Source organism: Phascolarctos cinereus, unplaced genomic scaffold (genome assembly GCF_003287225.1).
Source record: "Phascolarctos cinereus isolate Bilbo 61053 unplaced genomic scaffold, phaCin_HiC Scaffold_5;HRSCAF=322, whole genome shotgun sequence".
Taxonomy (NCBI): domain Eukaryota; kingdom Metazoa; phylum Chordata; class Mammalia; order Diprotodontia; family Phascolarctidae; genus Phascolarctos; species Phascolarctos cinereus.
In genome coordinates this window covers 34,319,463-34,335,204 of record NW_027555958.1, presented here as the reverse complement: position 1 = coordinate 34,335,204, position 15,742 = coordinate 34,319,463, and the positions used below count along the sequence as shown (strand labels likewise).

The 15,742-nt window shown below is 48.1% G+C and overlaps 1 protein-coding gene across 1 annotated transcript in view; it reads left to right on the top strand.

Moving 5' to 3' along the window:
- SUPT6H (SPT6 homolog, histone chaperone and transcription elongation factor) overlaps window positions 1–15,742 on the top strand; it is a 33,423-nt gene that overhangs the window by 15,344 nt on the left and 2,337 nt on the right. Inside the window, 19 exon segments of the mRNA XM_020963190.2 lie at window positions 218–368; window positions 641–795; window positions 1,021–1,216; window positions 1,683–1,822; window positions 1,920–2,037; window positions 4,163–4,239; window positions 4,540–4,675; window positions 5,010–5,147; window positions 5,245–5,412; window positions 5,607–5,734; window positions 7,992–8,199; window positions 8,738–8,885; window positions 9,250–9,392; window positions 9,960–10,100; window positions 11,078–11,273; window positions 11,640–11,878; window positions 12,401–12,514; window positions 15,106–15,230; window positions 15,600–15,712. Coding sequence (XP_020818849.1) covers window positions 218–368; window positions 641–795; window positions 1,021–1,216; window positions 1,683–1,822; window positions 1,920–2,037; window positions 4,163–4,239; window positions 4,540–4,675; window positions 5,010–5,147; window positions 5,245–5,412; window positions 5,607–5,734; window positions 7,992–8,199; window positions 8,738–8,885; window positions 9,250–9,392; window positions 9,960–10,100; window positions 11,078–11,273; window positions 11,640–11,878; window positions 12,401–12,514; window positions 15,106–15,230; window positions 15,600–15,712 — 2,834 coding nt within the window.

Below are 15,742 nucleotides of genomic sequence, written 5' to 3'. Positions count from 1 at the left end.
TGAGGGGGAGGAAGAACACCAGTGGGACAGTGAAAACTGCACTGGCTTTGGAACTGGGAATCTGGATTCCAGACACGGCTTCAGTCAGCCTCTCCAAACCCTAGGTTCCTCATCTGTAAATGGAGTGATGGGCGAGGCTAAGATCTGTGACGTCGGCCAGGCAGTGCCTCAGGGTGCTGGTACTGATGGGTCTCCTTGTTACCCTCTCTTCTTACAGTCAGTTCCCCACCCCAGAGGCAGTGCTGGAAGGTGCTCGCTACATGGTGGCCCTGCAGATTGCCCGGGAGCCCCTTGTCCGGCAGGTGCTTCGACAGACCTTCCAGGAGAGGGCTAAAGTTAACATCACCCCGACCAAGAAGGGCAAGAAGGTGAGCAGGCCAAGAGTCCTGAATGTTGCTGGGATCCCAGGCGTCACAGGTGTGCTGCCTGAACAATGTCAGCCCCAAGGACAGCGGTCAAGAGACCACCGGCATGGGCTTGTACTGCACAGAGGGTCTCTCTTTACTTTAGTTTTAACTAAGCCGCCTGGCATAGTAATGATTGGAGGTCTCAGGTTATGGTCTGAAAAAACGGAAAGGACATTTCTCCTGAGCCTCCAATAAACCCTCAAGGGTCTGACAGCACCCTCTGTTCCATGTAGGATGTGGATGAGGCCCATTATGCCTACTCTTTCAAATATCTGAAGAATAAGCCTGTGAAAGAGCTTAGGGATGACCAGTTCCTCAAGACCTGCCTGGCTGAAGAGGAAGGACTGCTCACCATTGATATCAGCATTGACATGAAGGGAGTTGAAGGGTGTGTGCTTGGCAGAGTAGGGGACACCCATGGTGGTGGGACAAGTGAGGCCAAGAGGCTCAGCAAAAGAACAAGAGGATCCCCTTCTGGGGGGGAGGGGGGAACAGTCCTGGGGGAGGTGAGCCAAGGCTTCCCAGGCACTCTCCCCGCTGCTGAGCCCAGCCTCTGCTGGAGCATTCTTAGGAATTCACTCATCCCACTAAAGCCCCACCTTTCATCCTACAGTTATGGCAGCGACCAGACGTACTTTGAGGAGATCAAGCAGTTTTACTACCGAGATGAGTTTAGCCACCAAGTGCAGGAATGGAACCGGCAGCGGACCCTGGCCATCGAGCGGGCCCTGCAGCAGTTCCTCTATGTGCAGATGGCTAAAGAGCTCAAGAACAAGCTGCTGGCTGAGGCCAAAGAGTTCGTCATCAAGGTGAGGGCGGTGTGCCAGCTGTGCACACACCCTAGCTGTGCTCCCCCAGCGCCTGTGCTGTCTCTCCGGCTGTGCTCTGCTGGAGGAGCAGGATGTGCTCCCGCATCTTGTGAGTTTGCTTTGGGGCCAAGGAACAGCTGGGTGACTCTGGCAAATCACTTTCCTCATCTCTGGAAGGAAGTGGTTGAACCAGACTGTCCCTGAGGTCCTTTCTGACTCGAATCATTGGAGAACAGGGCCTGGGAAGGTAACCAGCACTCCCCCTGCTGGTCTGCCTCAGTGTTCCCCAATCTGATTGTTGATTGTTTTGCATTTGTATGGCTTCCTGTATCTGTGTATGCCCTTATGTTTTCAGCAGGGTTCCTTGTCTTAGATTGAGTGGCTGTGTCCATCTGCAGCACCTGTTTCAACACCACACACAGGTCTGCCCTTACTAGTCTACCATGGTGCCTTCTTTCCCCTCCAGGCTTGTAGCCGGAAACTGTACAACTGGCTGAAAGTGGCCCCCTACCGACCTGACCAGCAGGTGGAAGAAGATGATGACTTTATGGATGAGAACCAAGGGAAAGGCATCCGAGTGCTGGGCATTGCCTTCTCCTCTGCCAGGTACCCACCCCTGCCCACCTTCCCGGCTCCATCCTGTGCCTTTGAGGCATCCCGTCATGCTCTGCAGTGGGTCAAGAGCCTCCCCTCTTTCTGCCAGAGACCACCCTGTATTCTGTGCCTTGGTCAATGGAGAGGGAGAAGTAACAGATTTCCTACGGCTGCCTCACTTTACCAAGCGGAGGACTGCATGGAGGGAAGAAGAGCGGGAGAAAAAAGTAAGTGATGATCCTGGGGAAAGGTCCTCCCTGCAGGACTACACTTACTGTTCTCATTCCTCATACTGTTCTTTGGACCCCTAGTTCTTCCCAGGGGTAGTATGGTTTCCATGGGCTTCAGATGACATTTAAGTTACTAGTTGTAAAAAGCCCATTTCTGGCCGGTTGCCAAACCTTATCCTTATACACTCTTGCAAACGGCTGGTGTTGGCATGGGGCTTGCAATACCCGAGGTCGTCTTGTCCCTGAAGCAGAGACAGTGATGTCCAACTCAAATCGTGCATAAGCCTTCAGAACGCTGGGCCTCCCCTCCCCAGCTCTTCAGTCCTCTTAACATCTGTTTCTCTAAGGAGAAGTATTAGATTTCGCTGGTTTGCAATAGCCTCTCCTTTTATCTTGATAACATGTTCCAGTTTGATTGGGAAAAGAGTTTAAAGGTAGCAGGGGCTCAGGGGAAATGCTGCTGGCTCTGGAGAATGTCTGGGTTTGAATTCTTGCTCTGTTTCAGAAGAACTATAGGACTGGGGCACGTCCTGCTTTAACGACGCTGGGCCCTGGTTTCCTTATCCCTAGAATGAGAGTGGTGTTGATGGCACTATGCCCCATATGGGGTGGGGATGGGGGTGGGGATGGGGGGGGGGCAGCTGTGCGGGAAGTGACTGTAAACTATTAAGCTCCACAAAAGCTGGCTCATCTTTAGTCCTAAAGAATAACATTAATTCCCTTTTTAAAAACAAGCACTCAGGTTCTACAAGCTACCTAAGGAATGTATTGGATGACAGTCACAGTTTAAAAAAGAAGTCTCAGCAGTTTGAAATGAACAAGATTAAATTAAGTGTATGAATGACAGGGGCCCGTATTTGAGTTCTGAACATCTTTTGTATGAATACGGGCTGAGGGAGGGAGCCCTACTTTGCCAGGAAGTTCCCTTGGAGCGCTGTGGGCTGTAACACACCAGATCGGCATGAGCCAGTGAGGTGTTGTATGATATGAGACAGATATTATCCTCAGTCAATGTTATTTCCACACTGAATGGACCACATGGGAGAGACTGGGGCAGTGGACCTCAGATTTTTTGGTCTTGGGAACCCTTTACACTTAAAAATTATTGAGGACCCTAGAGAACTTTTGTGTATGTGTTTATAGATATGTAGATATTTACCATATTAGGAATTAAAAATGGAATATTTTTAACATATTTGTGAATTCATTTTCAAATAACAAACCCATTGTATGTTAATATATATAACATTTTTATGAAAAAATTTCAAAACAATATGAAATGAGTCGAGTAGCATTATTTTGTGTCGTATATTTGCAAATCTCTCTAATGTCTGGCTTAACAGAAGGCAGCTGCATTCTCCTATCTGCTTCTGTATTCAGTCTTTTGCTTTATGTTATTTTGGTTGAAGTGAAGAAAATCCAGCCTCGAGCATGTGGTTGGAAAAGGGAGGAACACTTTGAGAGGTGGCATCTTAGTATTGTTGTGAAAATGGCTTCGATCCGAGTGGAGTGCAGCTGGAGGAGGAGTTGAGGGGGCCTCCCTAGCTGCCCTCAGATTCTCAAGGGGCTGCTATGTGACCAGGGGCTTGGGCTTAGACTGTGCGACTCTAGAGGACAAAGTTAGGACCAGAGAATATGAGTTACAGGGGAGGCAGCTTTCTGCACAGTATAGAGAACCAGCTGTCCCATGCTTGGGCTGGAGATACATTGGGAAATGACTGTTATGCAAAAACAAATAGTATCACAAGAGGAAGATTTTTTTTAGGGGGTAATTAGGGTTAAGTGACTTGCCCAGGGTCACACAGTTAATGAATGTTATGTGTCTGAGGCCACATTTGAACTCAGGTCCTCCTGACTCCAAGGCCAGAGCTCTATCCACTTGTCACCCAGCTGCCCCAGATTTTTTTTTTTGAGAAGAACTATCCAAGAATCAGAAAGACTACCTTGTTAAGTATTGAGCTTCCTGTGTCACTAAAAATCTTCAAGCCTTGGTTGGAAGCTTGAACTACAGGACCTCTGATGTGTGCCATCTACCTTTGAAGTCCTTCTGGCGGGGGTAAGGGGGAGGAAAGTTGCCTCAATCCCCCAGTGGCGATTCAGCTCCAGCTTTCTTTCACCCCAGGCTCAGGACATTGAAACGCTCAAGAAATTCCTTCTGAACAAGAAACCACACGTGGTAACCATTGCAGGAGAGAACAGGTAGGCCAGCCAGGAAGGTAGGTCAGGTGCCTAAGCACCTCCTGAGCAAAGTTGTGTTTTTTAGGGTAGCCCTATCTGCCCCCTACATCACTTATGTCTTAATACCCAGGGGGATATTAAGGGGCATCCAGGCTGCTGAAAAGGAGGCTCTGACCCAGCAGGCTCTGGGGCCTGTGCAGCTCCGCTTTCCCCAGTTATCTCTTTTAAGGCTAAGCTCGCCAGATCATGAAGTCTGGTTAGAGAATCTATCCAATAGATACTTTTCCCAGGGTCAGAAATCTCTGCCCTCTGTTCCTTCAGAGATGCTCAGATGATGATTGAAGATGTAAAGCGGATCGTGCATGAACTTGACCAAGGCCAGCAGCTGTCGTCCATTGGGGTGGAGATGGTAGACAATGAACTGGCCATCCTGTATATGAACAGCAAAAAGTCTGAGGTAATAGCTTTTACTGCCCATCACCCATCAGAACCCCTGAGGTATCATTCTCCCGAACTCTAGGTGAAGTCAAGAGGAGAGCAAAGGACATCACAAACACTTGATCCAGCATTTCTAGCCCAAGCAGAAGTTCCTTCCTTGTTAATCATAGCTGCCTTCTCAAATGGCAGAGTTTAGGGTTGAGAATCCCCAGGATTGAGAACTAAGAGCTTTGGAAGAAGAAAGAAAGCACCTTCCCTGAGCCAGAAATATTCTGTTGCTTCTTTGTTAGGGATAGGAAAAGAGACTGAGGCTCAGTTGGGCTCCTCTGTTGACTGCATGACTTTGGTTCCAGGCGGAGTTCAGAGATTACCCCCCAGTCCTGAGGCAGGCAGTGTCTCTGGCCCGACGGATCCAGGACCCCTTGATTGAGTTTGCACAGGTGTGCAGCACAGATGAGGATATTCTTTGTCTCAAGTTCCACCCCTTGCAGGTAATGAGACTTAACAGGTAGATTTTTATAGGGGGGGGGTGCATATAAAGAGACCCAGCAAAGAGGATCTAGTAACCTTATCTCTGGCATCCTCCAGGAACATGTGGTGAAGGAGGAGCTGCTCAATGCTCTGTACTGCGAATTCATCAATCGAGTCAATGAGGTTGGCGTTGATGTCAACCGAGCAATTGCCCACCCCTACAGCCAGGCCTTAATCCAGTATGTCTGTGGCTTGGGGCCACGCAAAGGGACCCATCTACTCAAGGTGAGGGCCGGGCCAGGCATATTCAGAACACTGTTCTTAGAGGGGATGTCCTTGAACCTTGATTTTGAAATCAGGGAAATAGACTAAATGAGAGTGGTTCTAGTGACGTGGGACAGTTTGGTGGTCAGAATCTTAGAAGCAGAAGAGGGAAGGAGGTGTCACAAGTTTACTCTTTCTCCCTCGTCCTTCTCTAGATTCTGAAACAGAACAACACTCGCCTGGAGAGCCGGACCCAGCTGGTCACTATGTGCCACATGGGGCCCAAGGTCTTCATGAACTGTGCTGGTTTCCTCAAGATAGACACAGCCTCTTTGGGCGACAGGTAGGAGCCTTGACCTGTCCATTCCTCCTCCCCACAAGGAAAGGCTCCCCCCTGTTCTTCTTGGAGGTCCTAGCCTAGGGGGCCATAACCATTGAGGCCTTTGGTCTCAATTGTGTTGTTCAGCCCTAAGTAGAGTATTCTGAAATAGAAAAAAAGTTCTATGTGTGAGAAGAGAGTGTTCTCTGGACTACAGAAAGTACTTTTCCAAGGAGGCTAGGTTTGGCCCTGTAGCCTGAATTTCCTGTTCCAGATCTAGAGGAAGTCTTTTTTTTGGGGGGGGAGGGGCCTAGGCAGTGGGGTTAAGTGACTTGCCCAGGGTCACACAGCTAGGAAGTATTATGTGTCTGAGGCCAGATTTGGACTCAAGTCCTCCTGACTCCAGGGTTGGGTCTCTATCCACTGTGCCACCTAGCTGCCCTTAGAGGAAGTCTCAAGAATAATCCTAAAGCCTGCAGGGATTTTTCCTGGCTAAAAGAGTTCTCATCCATCTTCCACCCATGCCAGCACTTGCTAGGCCTGGGAACTGGAAGGTGTCTTGAATCCCAACAAGAATTGTTACCACTGCCCCATCCCCATGACCCTAAGCACTAGATTTCCCTTCTCCTAGCCTCTGCTTCAATTAGAAACTTGGCTTTGGAATCCCAGAACTCGGCAGAGTACAAAAATTTTGATGGCCATTTATTTGCCAGTGCTTACTAGAGTGCTGGGCATGAAGTCAGGAAGATAAGTTCAAATCCAGCCCCGGACACTTACTAGCTGTATAACCCTGAGAAAATAACTTAACCTCATTGGCCTCAGTTTTCTCATCTGTAAAATGAGCTGGAAAAGGAAATGGCAAACCACTCCAGTATCTTTGCCAAGAAAACCTCTCAAATGGGGTCACAGAGAGTCAGACACTGCTGAAACAACGGAACAACAACCAGCAGAATCACTCCTGGAGCCACCCAGTCCAGAGGAGATTTGTTCCCTTTGTGCTAAGTCCTGCATTCTTGGGGTGGAACCTTGCCCTCGCCTCCTTTCAATCTGACTAGTGATCAGGCTTCAGTCTCCTAAGGCTGGGGTGGAAGGAGAACCTTAAAGTCATTTATGAAGAAAAGGGTGAGGGGTAGGGGTAGCACAGCCCACCTGTTGGCCATACCTTCGTCTGCTGGCCTCTTTTGGAGCACCTGTCATAGGCATAGTTCTGGACAGGCTTTATAGACAGTAAAGATGGTCATCCCTCCTCTAAAGAGAGAGGCAGACTGATGCATGTGAAAAGTGTGAGTACGAGTGTTGGCTTGGTCTCCATCTCAGGGCTAGTCAAGGATAGCTCATTAGTGTGAAACAAGTATAAATAGCAATGTTAATCTCCTGTAAAAATAGAAGCTGTCCAATGCCCAGAAGTATTGTCATGTGAAAAAGGGAATAGATGCCTTCTATGTAACTCTAGAGAACTGAACTAGTACGACTGGGTAGAAATTCACAGTATAAAAATTTTTCCAAAAATTGGAGCCATACAAGAATGGAACAGAGTGCTTTGCAAAGTAGTAAGGGCCCTGTCATTAAAAGTGTGTGTGTGTGTGTGTGTGTGTGTGTGTGTGTGTGTGTGTGTGTGTGTATGTGTATGTAAGTAAATAAATACGAAAGAATCACCATGATTGGAGGTGCTGCAGATTTTACAAAAGTCTTCATCATTGGGAGAAGGCACGGCCTCGATTCAGACCAGCTTTATGGCTCCATCTAACTCGAACCCTCCACCATAAGGAATTTCTAGACTGAGCCACTTCACATCTTGACATCTTCTCAGAAAGTGTGCTATATTGCAGCCTCACTCCTCTCCTGATTACAGATACTCAAGAAAAAAAAGCACAGGGCTGAATGTTGAGGAGGAAGCAGCTGGTTCTGTGGAGTGGCCTAGGGTAGAGTAAAGAACCTGCTGCTGAGGGCAAGTGGGCTGCTAGACCAGCACCCTGAGGGCAATTCTGCGGTGCTCTTGGAGGTGTTCTCATACTGATTCCCAGGGACCACAGAACTGCCTGCCATCTTAGGCCCCTCCCTCCCCAGAGTCTGGCAACTCATCCACCATCAGACAGGAATATTTTTGCCGTGGGAACATACTTCCTACTGTAGTAGTAGAAGTGAATGGCAAAATATACTTTGTGTATAACAGATTAATGTGAGTACATTGCATGATCCTAAACTGGGAAAGTTTGTGAGAGTAAGGTGGCATAAATTCTGGAAGAGATAGTCAAGACAGGTCTTGCTCCTCCTTCTCTAGCACTGACTCCTATATTGAGGTTTTGGATGGCTCCCGGGTCCATCCTGAGACCTATGAATGGGCCAGGAAGATGGCAGTTGATGCCCTGGAGTATGATGAGTCTGCTGAAGATGCCAACCCTGCAGGGGCTCTAGAAGAGATACTGGAGAACCCCGAACGACTCAAGGACCTAGACCTCGACGCTTTTGCTGAAGAGCTCGAGAGGCAGGTGAGTATCATGGCTGTCAGGCAGGTGTCCGAATGCTGAGCGCTCGCCTCTACCTGGCGTGGCCTTGCCAAAAGATACAAGTCTGCCAGAACTGCCCCCAGCCCTAATCACAAGTACATGGGCCATAGCCTGAAGCGGGTACTAGGCAAGAGAGTGGGGTTAGATTAAGCCTCAGTACTGTGGGGAAAAACTCCCAAAACAGTCTTTCCTGCTGGCAGTAGGTCAGAGTGTCATCTTTATAGGTGAAGAATAGCACATGTATTCACCTGCGTGCTTACTTACAAACAGCATGATTAGCTATTCTCTTCTGAGAATTCTAAAATTGAGCTGGTCATTTAAACTGCTTTTTTCCTGTCTTCAGAAATCTAGTAACAAAGGTTTCTTCCTCCCCTGTGAGTTTATTTTGAAGATACACATTTGAAGGCAGCAAAGAGGAGGCCTGATAATGAGTGGTCAGTCTCAGCTAGAACTGAAGTCAGCGTGTTACCCAGACAGACAGCCATCTAGCAGTGCAATGACATTCTCCCTTCACCAACAGGGCTATGGTGATAAACACATCACTCTGTATGACATCCGTGCGGAGCTGAGCTGCAGGTATAAGGATCTCCGGACAGCCTACCGCTCTCCCAACACCGAGGAGGTCTTCAACATGCTGACTAAGGAAACCCCAGAAACCTTCTACATCGGTAGGCCCCGATGCCAGGGCCCGTTTGTAGTGGAATAGAGAATGATGTGTCACGTGCATCACACCAGCACGCAGCCTGAGCATGGGGAGCCCGGGAAGCGGGGAATAGTTCTGTGAATACTGAAGGGCCCAGTGAAGTCCAGCAGGTAGACCCTCGGGCTGCAGTCGTTACCCCATTGAAGCTCTGGCTTACTGGGTCATACATGGCCTCAATTCCCCCTTCAGGTTACTGTGACTGATTCACTCCTGCCTCTCCCTTCTCAGAGATACACGGGGAAACACTTAGTGGTGTTGTTGCTCTAATTGGGAGAAAAGTGTGATCTGCTTCTTCTCTGACTCGAGTCTTCTCCTTCCCTTTCCTCCAGGAAAGCTGATCATCTGCAACGTAACTGGCATTGCCCACAGACGACCACAAGGCGAGAGCTACGACCAGGCAATCCGCAATGATGAGACAGGCCTGTGGCAGTGTCCCTTCTGCCAGCAGGACAATTTCCCCGAGCTGAGTGAGGTTTGTGGCCATTCCTTGTGTCCCCCTGGGCCAAGGGAGCCCACACCACCCAGGACCACATTCATCTGATCATAGCTCAGTGAATGAATGGCTAGAGGTCTAGAAAGTGTCTTAGAGGTGAAATGAAGGTACTTGTTCTCGGAGCAGAGGATCCTGGGCAGCCGAGGCCAGGGTGAAGGTGGCAGAAGGGGAACCATCTTCCCCAGGGTAGTTTATTAGGAGGAACAGGACTCCTGGTGCCCTCCTGGGTATCTCTGCCAGACCCGTGCAAAATGCAAGGGCTTTCAGGCATGGCAAGACAGACTTCAGTTAATATAAAAGGGTCATTTTAGGGGGTGTTGTTTAACCCAAAGGAGGTTGTGAAGGGACAGGGGTACAGGCCAGGGAGTCATAAGGTTTGCTGCTCAGGGAGGCTTCTGCCCTTTGGACCACAGGTACTGGGCAGAAGCTCTTCCATCACCATCTGAGCTCTGCATGCAGCCAGTGACACCTTCCTGACGTGGAGGCAGGGAATGCAGTAGGAGACCAGTGGGTCAGTATTTCTCCTCTCTCCCCTCTACTCTTCAGGTCTGGAACCACTTTGACAGTGGCTCGTGCCCAGGCCAGGCCATCGGTGTCAAGACGCGACTGGACAACGGGGTCACTGGCTTTATCCCTACGAAGTTTCTCAGTGACAAGGTGGTGAAGCGGCCTGAGGAGCGGGTGAAGGTGGGTGATAGAGAGCTGGGATGGGCCAGCCCCTTTGTGCCCAGGACAACCCAAGGATAGGCCCCACTGCCATCCTGATTTGTTCTTAACTGGGCTGAGCCCATGAAGAGGGCATGTCTGTGTCCACCAGCTTTCCTCGATGACAGAAGAAGCCCCACTTCTCAGGAGCAAGCAGCCCTCTCACACTCTTCTCTTTGTCTGAACATCTGCATTTGGAGGGGAAGGTCGGGGGCCTTCAAGTCCAAGTGCAGCCATTGCCTTGGCTTGTGCCCCTCTCCCAGTCTGTTTCCTCTTCTGTAACAAGGGCCAATAATGTGCTTCTTTAGTTAGCGGCCCCACAGGGTTGATGAACAGACATGTTTTTTGGTTTACCGAGCATAGATTAACATTGATTAAGAGTGTTCGTGTCCTCTAGGAGTCCTCAAATCAGTAACAATCTTAGCTGGAATAAGGAAAGAGGATATTGCTGGTCTTTCTTACATTGTGAGGGTCAAGTTTATGGATTGTTTGCTGGGCAGAAAGTGGCCTGAACAATTTAATGTTAATTTTTTAAAGCTGGATTCCATCTTTTTCTTTGCCTTGTTGGACACCTGTTTATCAGACTCATGCAGTGCCTTGTACTAGGCACTCAGAGGCAGGGTAAAGAATGCCACATTGTGTCCACCCTCAGAGGGTTTATAGCTTAATTTGAGACAGAAGATCACATAAAGTGTCAGTACCATTGAAGGGGTCGGACTAGAGGATTTCACATCCCTTCCTGTTCTAACTGGTTCTCAGTGGTGCAGACTAACTGTGGCCGTGTAGAAATAGCTGTGTAAGTGTTCTGGGTGAATGAGGCCTGAGATGACTTGGAGCTGTGTGGGGCTCATCAGGGGCAAGCATTAGGCTGTGGGCCGGGCTTGTGACACAGAGTTGGTTTCCGTGGGCCCAAGGGGCAGAAGTGAGCCACCCGCAAGTCCATCCTTCTGTCTGTCTAGGTGGGGATGACTGTTCACTGTCGCATCATGAAGATCGACATTGAGAAGTTCAGCGCGGACCTGACCTGCCGCACCTCAGACCTCATGGACAAGAACAACGAGTGGAAACTGCCCAAAGACACTTACTATGACTTTGACGCTGAAGCAGCTGACCACAAGCAGGAAGAGGATGCGAAAAGGAAGCAGCAGAGGACCAGTGAGTGGTCCCCTGAGCCTCTCCTGTAGTAGCTCTCTCCATTTTTCAGATGAGAATGCTAAGGCTCAGGGTTATTAAAGGGATGCGCAAGTCTCACAGGGAGTCTCTGAGGCCTGGGATCAGAACCTGCGTCTCTTTGCCACTTCCCTCATTAGTGCTTAGCATCAGTTAATCTCTCAGCAGTGCAGTGAGTGGGGTCAGTGTACTGCCCAGAGAAATTGAGAGACATTCCTAAGATTCCTAGGGAATTCAGACCAGTGCCTGTTCCTGGCCCTCAATTTCCCAGAATTCTGCTCCATCTCAGGCCATACTCTTCCCCAGCTTCCTATCCAGCAACCTAATATTTACATCCTTCTTACTTCACAGCATACATAAAGCGGGTGATTGCACATCCATCGTTCCATAATATTAACTTTAAGCAAGCAGAAAAGATGATGGAGACCATGGACCAGGGCGACGTGATTATTCGGCCAAGCAGTAAAGGAGAGAACCACTTAACAGTGACCTGGAAGGTCAGCGATGGCATCTATCAGCACGTGGATGTCCGGGAAGAAGGCAAAGAAAATGCCTTTAGCCTGGGTGCCACATTGTGGATCAATAGTGAGGTAAGGACTATATGTGGGCTCGGTCTGTCTTCCTGACTCTCCATCCGCTTAGAACCCATCCCTGCCCTTGTACTTGTTATCATCAGAAGATTGTGGCCATCACTAGTCATCATTTGGCCATATCCCCTTATGTATACAGCATGACCTATCTCTGTTGATGCAGTGAGCCAAAGTCACTTTTTCCTTAAATTGATCGTATCTCATTGGTTCCTTGTTTACCTTTGGCATGCTGGTGTTCCCAGACACCAGAGTGAGAATCCTAGCCATATCCCTTTTATCTGAGGAGATGCTAGCAGAGTTTCTAATAAAGGTAGGTAGAGAGAGGATAGTGGGCATTTGACTGGACAAATAGAGAAACTGAGGCACTGTGCCTTGCCTTTGTGATGAGGCCAAAGTACAACAGAGTGCAAAGAATAACCATTTCTAAGCCTTAGCGGAGCACTTTAGTGGCTAGACCATGTATGGACACTGGGAGCTTCTCTCTTCTCTAACCGTGATTGCCTGGATCCCCCCTCTCCATAGGAGTTTGAGGACCTAGATGAAATTGTTGCCCGATATGTCCAGCCCATGGCATCCTTTGCTCGAGATCTTCTTAACCACAAGTATTACCAGGAGTGTGGTGGTGGGGATCGCAAGGTAAGTCCCAGAAGGCCACACATACCCTTTGAAGAATGACTCATTCTTGATCGAAACAATTAACAACTTCAGCAGAGCAGCAAGATATAAAGTAAACTCACACAAATATGACTAGTCAGCATTTCTGTATATTATCAAACAGCAGGAAGAAATAGGAAGAGAAATTCCATTTAAAATAACTGCAAATGGTGGAAAATACTTAGGAGTTTGCCTGCTGGCCCTCGAGAACTAAGTTAACACAATTACAAAATACTCTTCATACAAAAAAAGACATCTAAATAACTGGAAATATGTTTATTGCTCATGGGCAGGCCAAACCAAAAAACTTTAAATGGTAGTACTCCCTAAATTGTTTTACTTATTCAGTGCCATATCAATCAGACTACCAAAGAATTACTTTATAGAGCTAGAAAGATATTAAGAGAATCAATGGAAAAAAAGGGGAAGGAAGGGGGACTGACAGTGCCCCATCTCAAACCACACTGCAGAGCGATAATCGGAACAGCCTGGTACTGGGTAAGAAGTAGAGTTTGATTGGTGGAACAGATTAGGGGCGCAGTATGCAGAAGTGAGTGAACACAGTAACCTGGTGTTTGATAAACCCAGAGATCCAGCCTGTTTGGACAGGAATTCATTATGAGATCAAAACTGTTGAGAAAACTGGGAAGTGGTCTGGCAAAACCTAGGCATAGACCGACATCTCATGCCACATACTAAGATACATTCAAAATAGGTAACATGATTTAGATATGAAGGGTGATATAAGCAAATTAATGGAGCAAGGAAGAAATTGCCTGTCAGATCTATAGATGGGGAAGAGTTCATGAGCAAACAAAAGACAATAAGATTTATGGATGGTAAAATAGATAATTTTGATAAAAAATTAAAAAGTTTTTGCACAAACAAAACTGATGCAGTTAAAATTAAAAGAAAAGGAGGAAAGGGGAGGGGGAGAGGGCGGATCTCGTTTCTGAAATATGTAGGGAACTGAGTCAAATTTACAGGATTAAAAGCCATTCCACAATTGTTCAGTGGTCCAAGAATATGACTAAGCAGTTCTGAGAAGAAATCCAAGCTAGGGACAGCTAGGTGGCACAGGGGATAGAGCACCAGCCCTGCAGTTAGGAGGGCCTGAGTTCAAAACCAGCCTCGGACCAAACACTTGACACTTAGTAGCAAGTCACTTCACCGAAAGAAAAAAAGAAATCCAGGCTAGCAGTTTGTTGTCCAATTGTTTCAGTCATGTCTGACTCTTGACCCCATTTGGGATCTTCTTGGCAAGATACTGCACTTCCTTCTTCTGCTCATTTTATAGATGAGCCAGCTGAGGCAAAAAGGGGAACACAGCTAGTAAGTGTCCGAGGCCGGATTTGAGCTCATGAAGATGAGCGAGCCTTCCTGATTGTTGGCCTGCACTCAGTAGCCACATAAAAATGGGTTCTAAATGATTGATAATTACATAAATGTGAATTAAAACAATTCTGAGGTAACTGGCTAAGATGATAGATGCTAGAGAGCATGTGGGAAAACAGGTATACTCATGTACTGTCGGTGGAGCTGTGAATTGGTCCAGCCATCCTGGAAAACAATTTGAACTGTGCCCCAAAAGCTGAACTGTGTATGCCCTTTGACCCAGCAATAGCACTGCTAAGTCTCTGCCCCAAAGAGATCAAAGAAAGAGGGAAAGGACCTCTATGCACAAGATTGTTTGTAGCAGCTCTTTTTAAAGAATCGGAGACTGAGGTGATGCTCTTCAATTGTGGGAATAGTTACGAACACGGTATGGTCTATGAATATGATGGGGTAATACTGCGCTGTAAGAAATAAAGAAAGCAAGAAGGAAAGAAAGAAAAAAGCTTCTGAGAAACTTGGGAGGGCATATGAACTGATGCAGAATGAAGTGAGCAGAACCAGGAGAACAGTTTATACAGCAAAAGCGACACTGTAAAGGTGAGAGGTTTAGTAACTGATGAACACAGTGACCAGCTGTAGTTCCAGAGGACTCATGATGAAACGAGCTGCTGGACTCAGAGGGCAAATGGAAGCTTGGGTTTTGTTTTGTTTTCATTCTTTTTCTCTTTTCTTTATTATTTTTTTTTTTGGCGGGGGAAAGGGTGGTAAACATGACCATACTTATTTGTAACTTTTCATTTTGCTGTCTCATTGCATCAGGTAGTAAAGGAGGGAAATTATTTGGAACTAGAGCAAAAAGAGTGCTTTAAACACACACATACACTCTCTCACTCTCTCTTCATACCTCTTTGGCTGAGCATAAAACCCTGGTGAAAGAGAGACCCTCTTCTAACCGTATCCCCAGGGAAGTTATTCTGAGGTACAGACAAGCTTGGGTAATGTGGCCTGGGGAGGTTCCAGGAGAGCCCTAGCCCAAGACAGCAGGACAGAGAGCCATCAATACTAAGCTCTCCTGCCAAATGCAGGGGCAGCGTGGCCACCAGGTGGGCCCTGGAACATTCAGTACAGAAGTAACTCAAATATGCCCCCTCTGGGAGCAGAGATGTGACTGTCTGCCGAGCGCTGCAGGGAATACTGAGCCATCCTCCCGTCATCTGTCTTGCCCTTTCTGTTCCTAGAAACTAGAGGAGCTGCTCATCAAAACCAAGAAGGAGAAGCCAACCTTCATTCCCTACTTCATCTGTGCCTGTAAGGAGCTGCCTGGCAAATTCCTGCTGGGCTACCAGCCCCGGGGCAAGCCAAGGTGAGGGCCTGTTCAGGCTGGAGCTGAGCAGGGAGCAGCCCAGTGCTGCCACCTACGTGAGCCTCCCCCCAGTTGTTTGGCCTGTAACACGTGCTGGCCGTGTGTGTGTGTGTGTGTGTGTGTGTGTGTGTGTGTGTGTGTGTGCGCGCGCGTGCGCGCACACGTGCTCTGCTTAGCTGAATTGTCAAGGACAGACCTTGTTAGGGAGAGAATGAGTTGAGTGATTGCTGCCATTTTGATCTGTGGGTACAGTGTTCTGCTGGTATTTGCTCACCAACCTTCCCCTCCCCTTCCCAACCAATGTGTGGCAGCCTGGGGTGGGGCTCATTTCTCCTGGTGCCTAATGCATTGTCTCTCTGCCAACTTCAGGATAGAATATGTGAGTGTGACTCCAGAAGGTTTCCGGTACCGAGGCCAGGTCTTCCCGACTGTGAATGGGCTCTTCCGATGGTTTAAGGATCATTACCAAGACCCTGTGCCAGGTGACTCCTCCCCTTCTGCTGCTGCGGGAC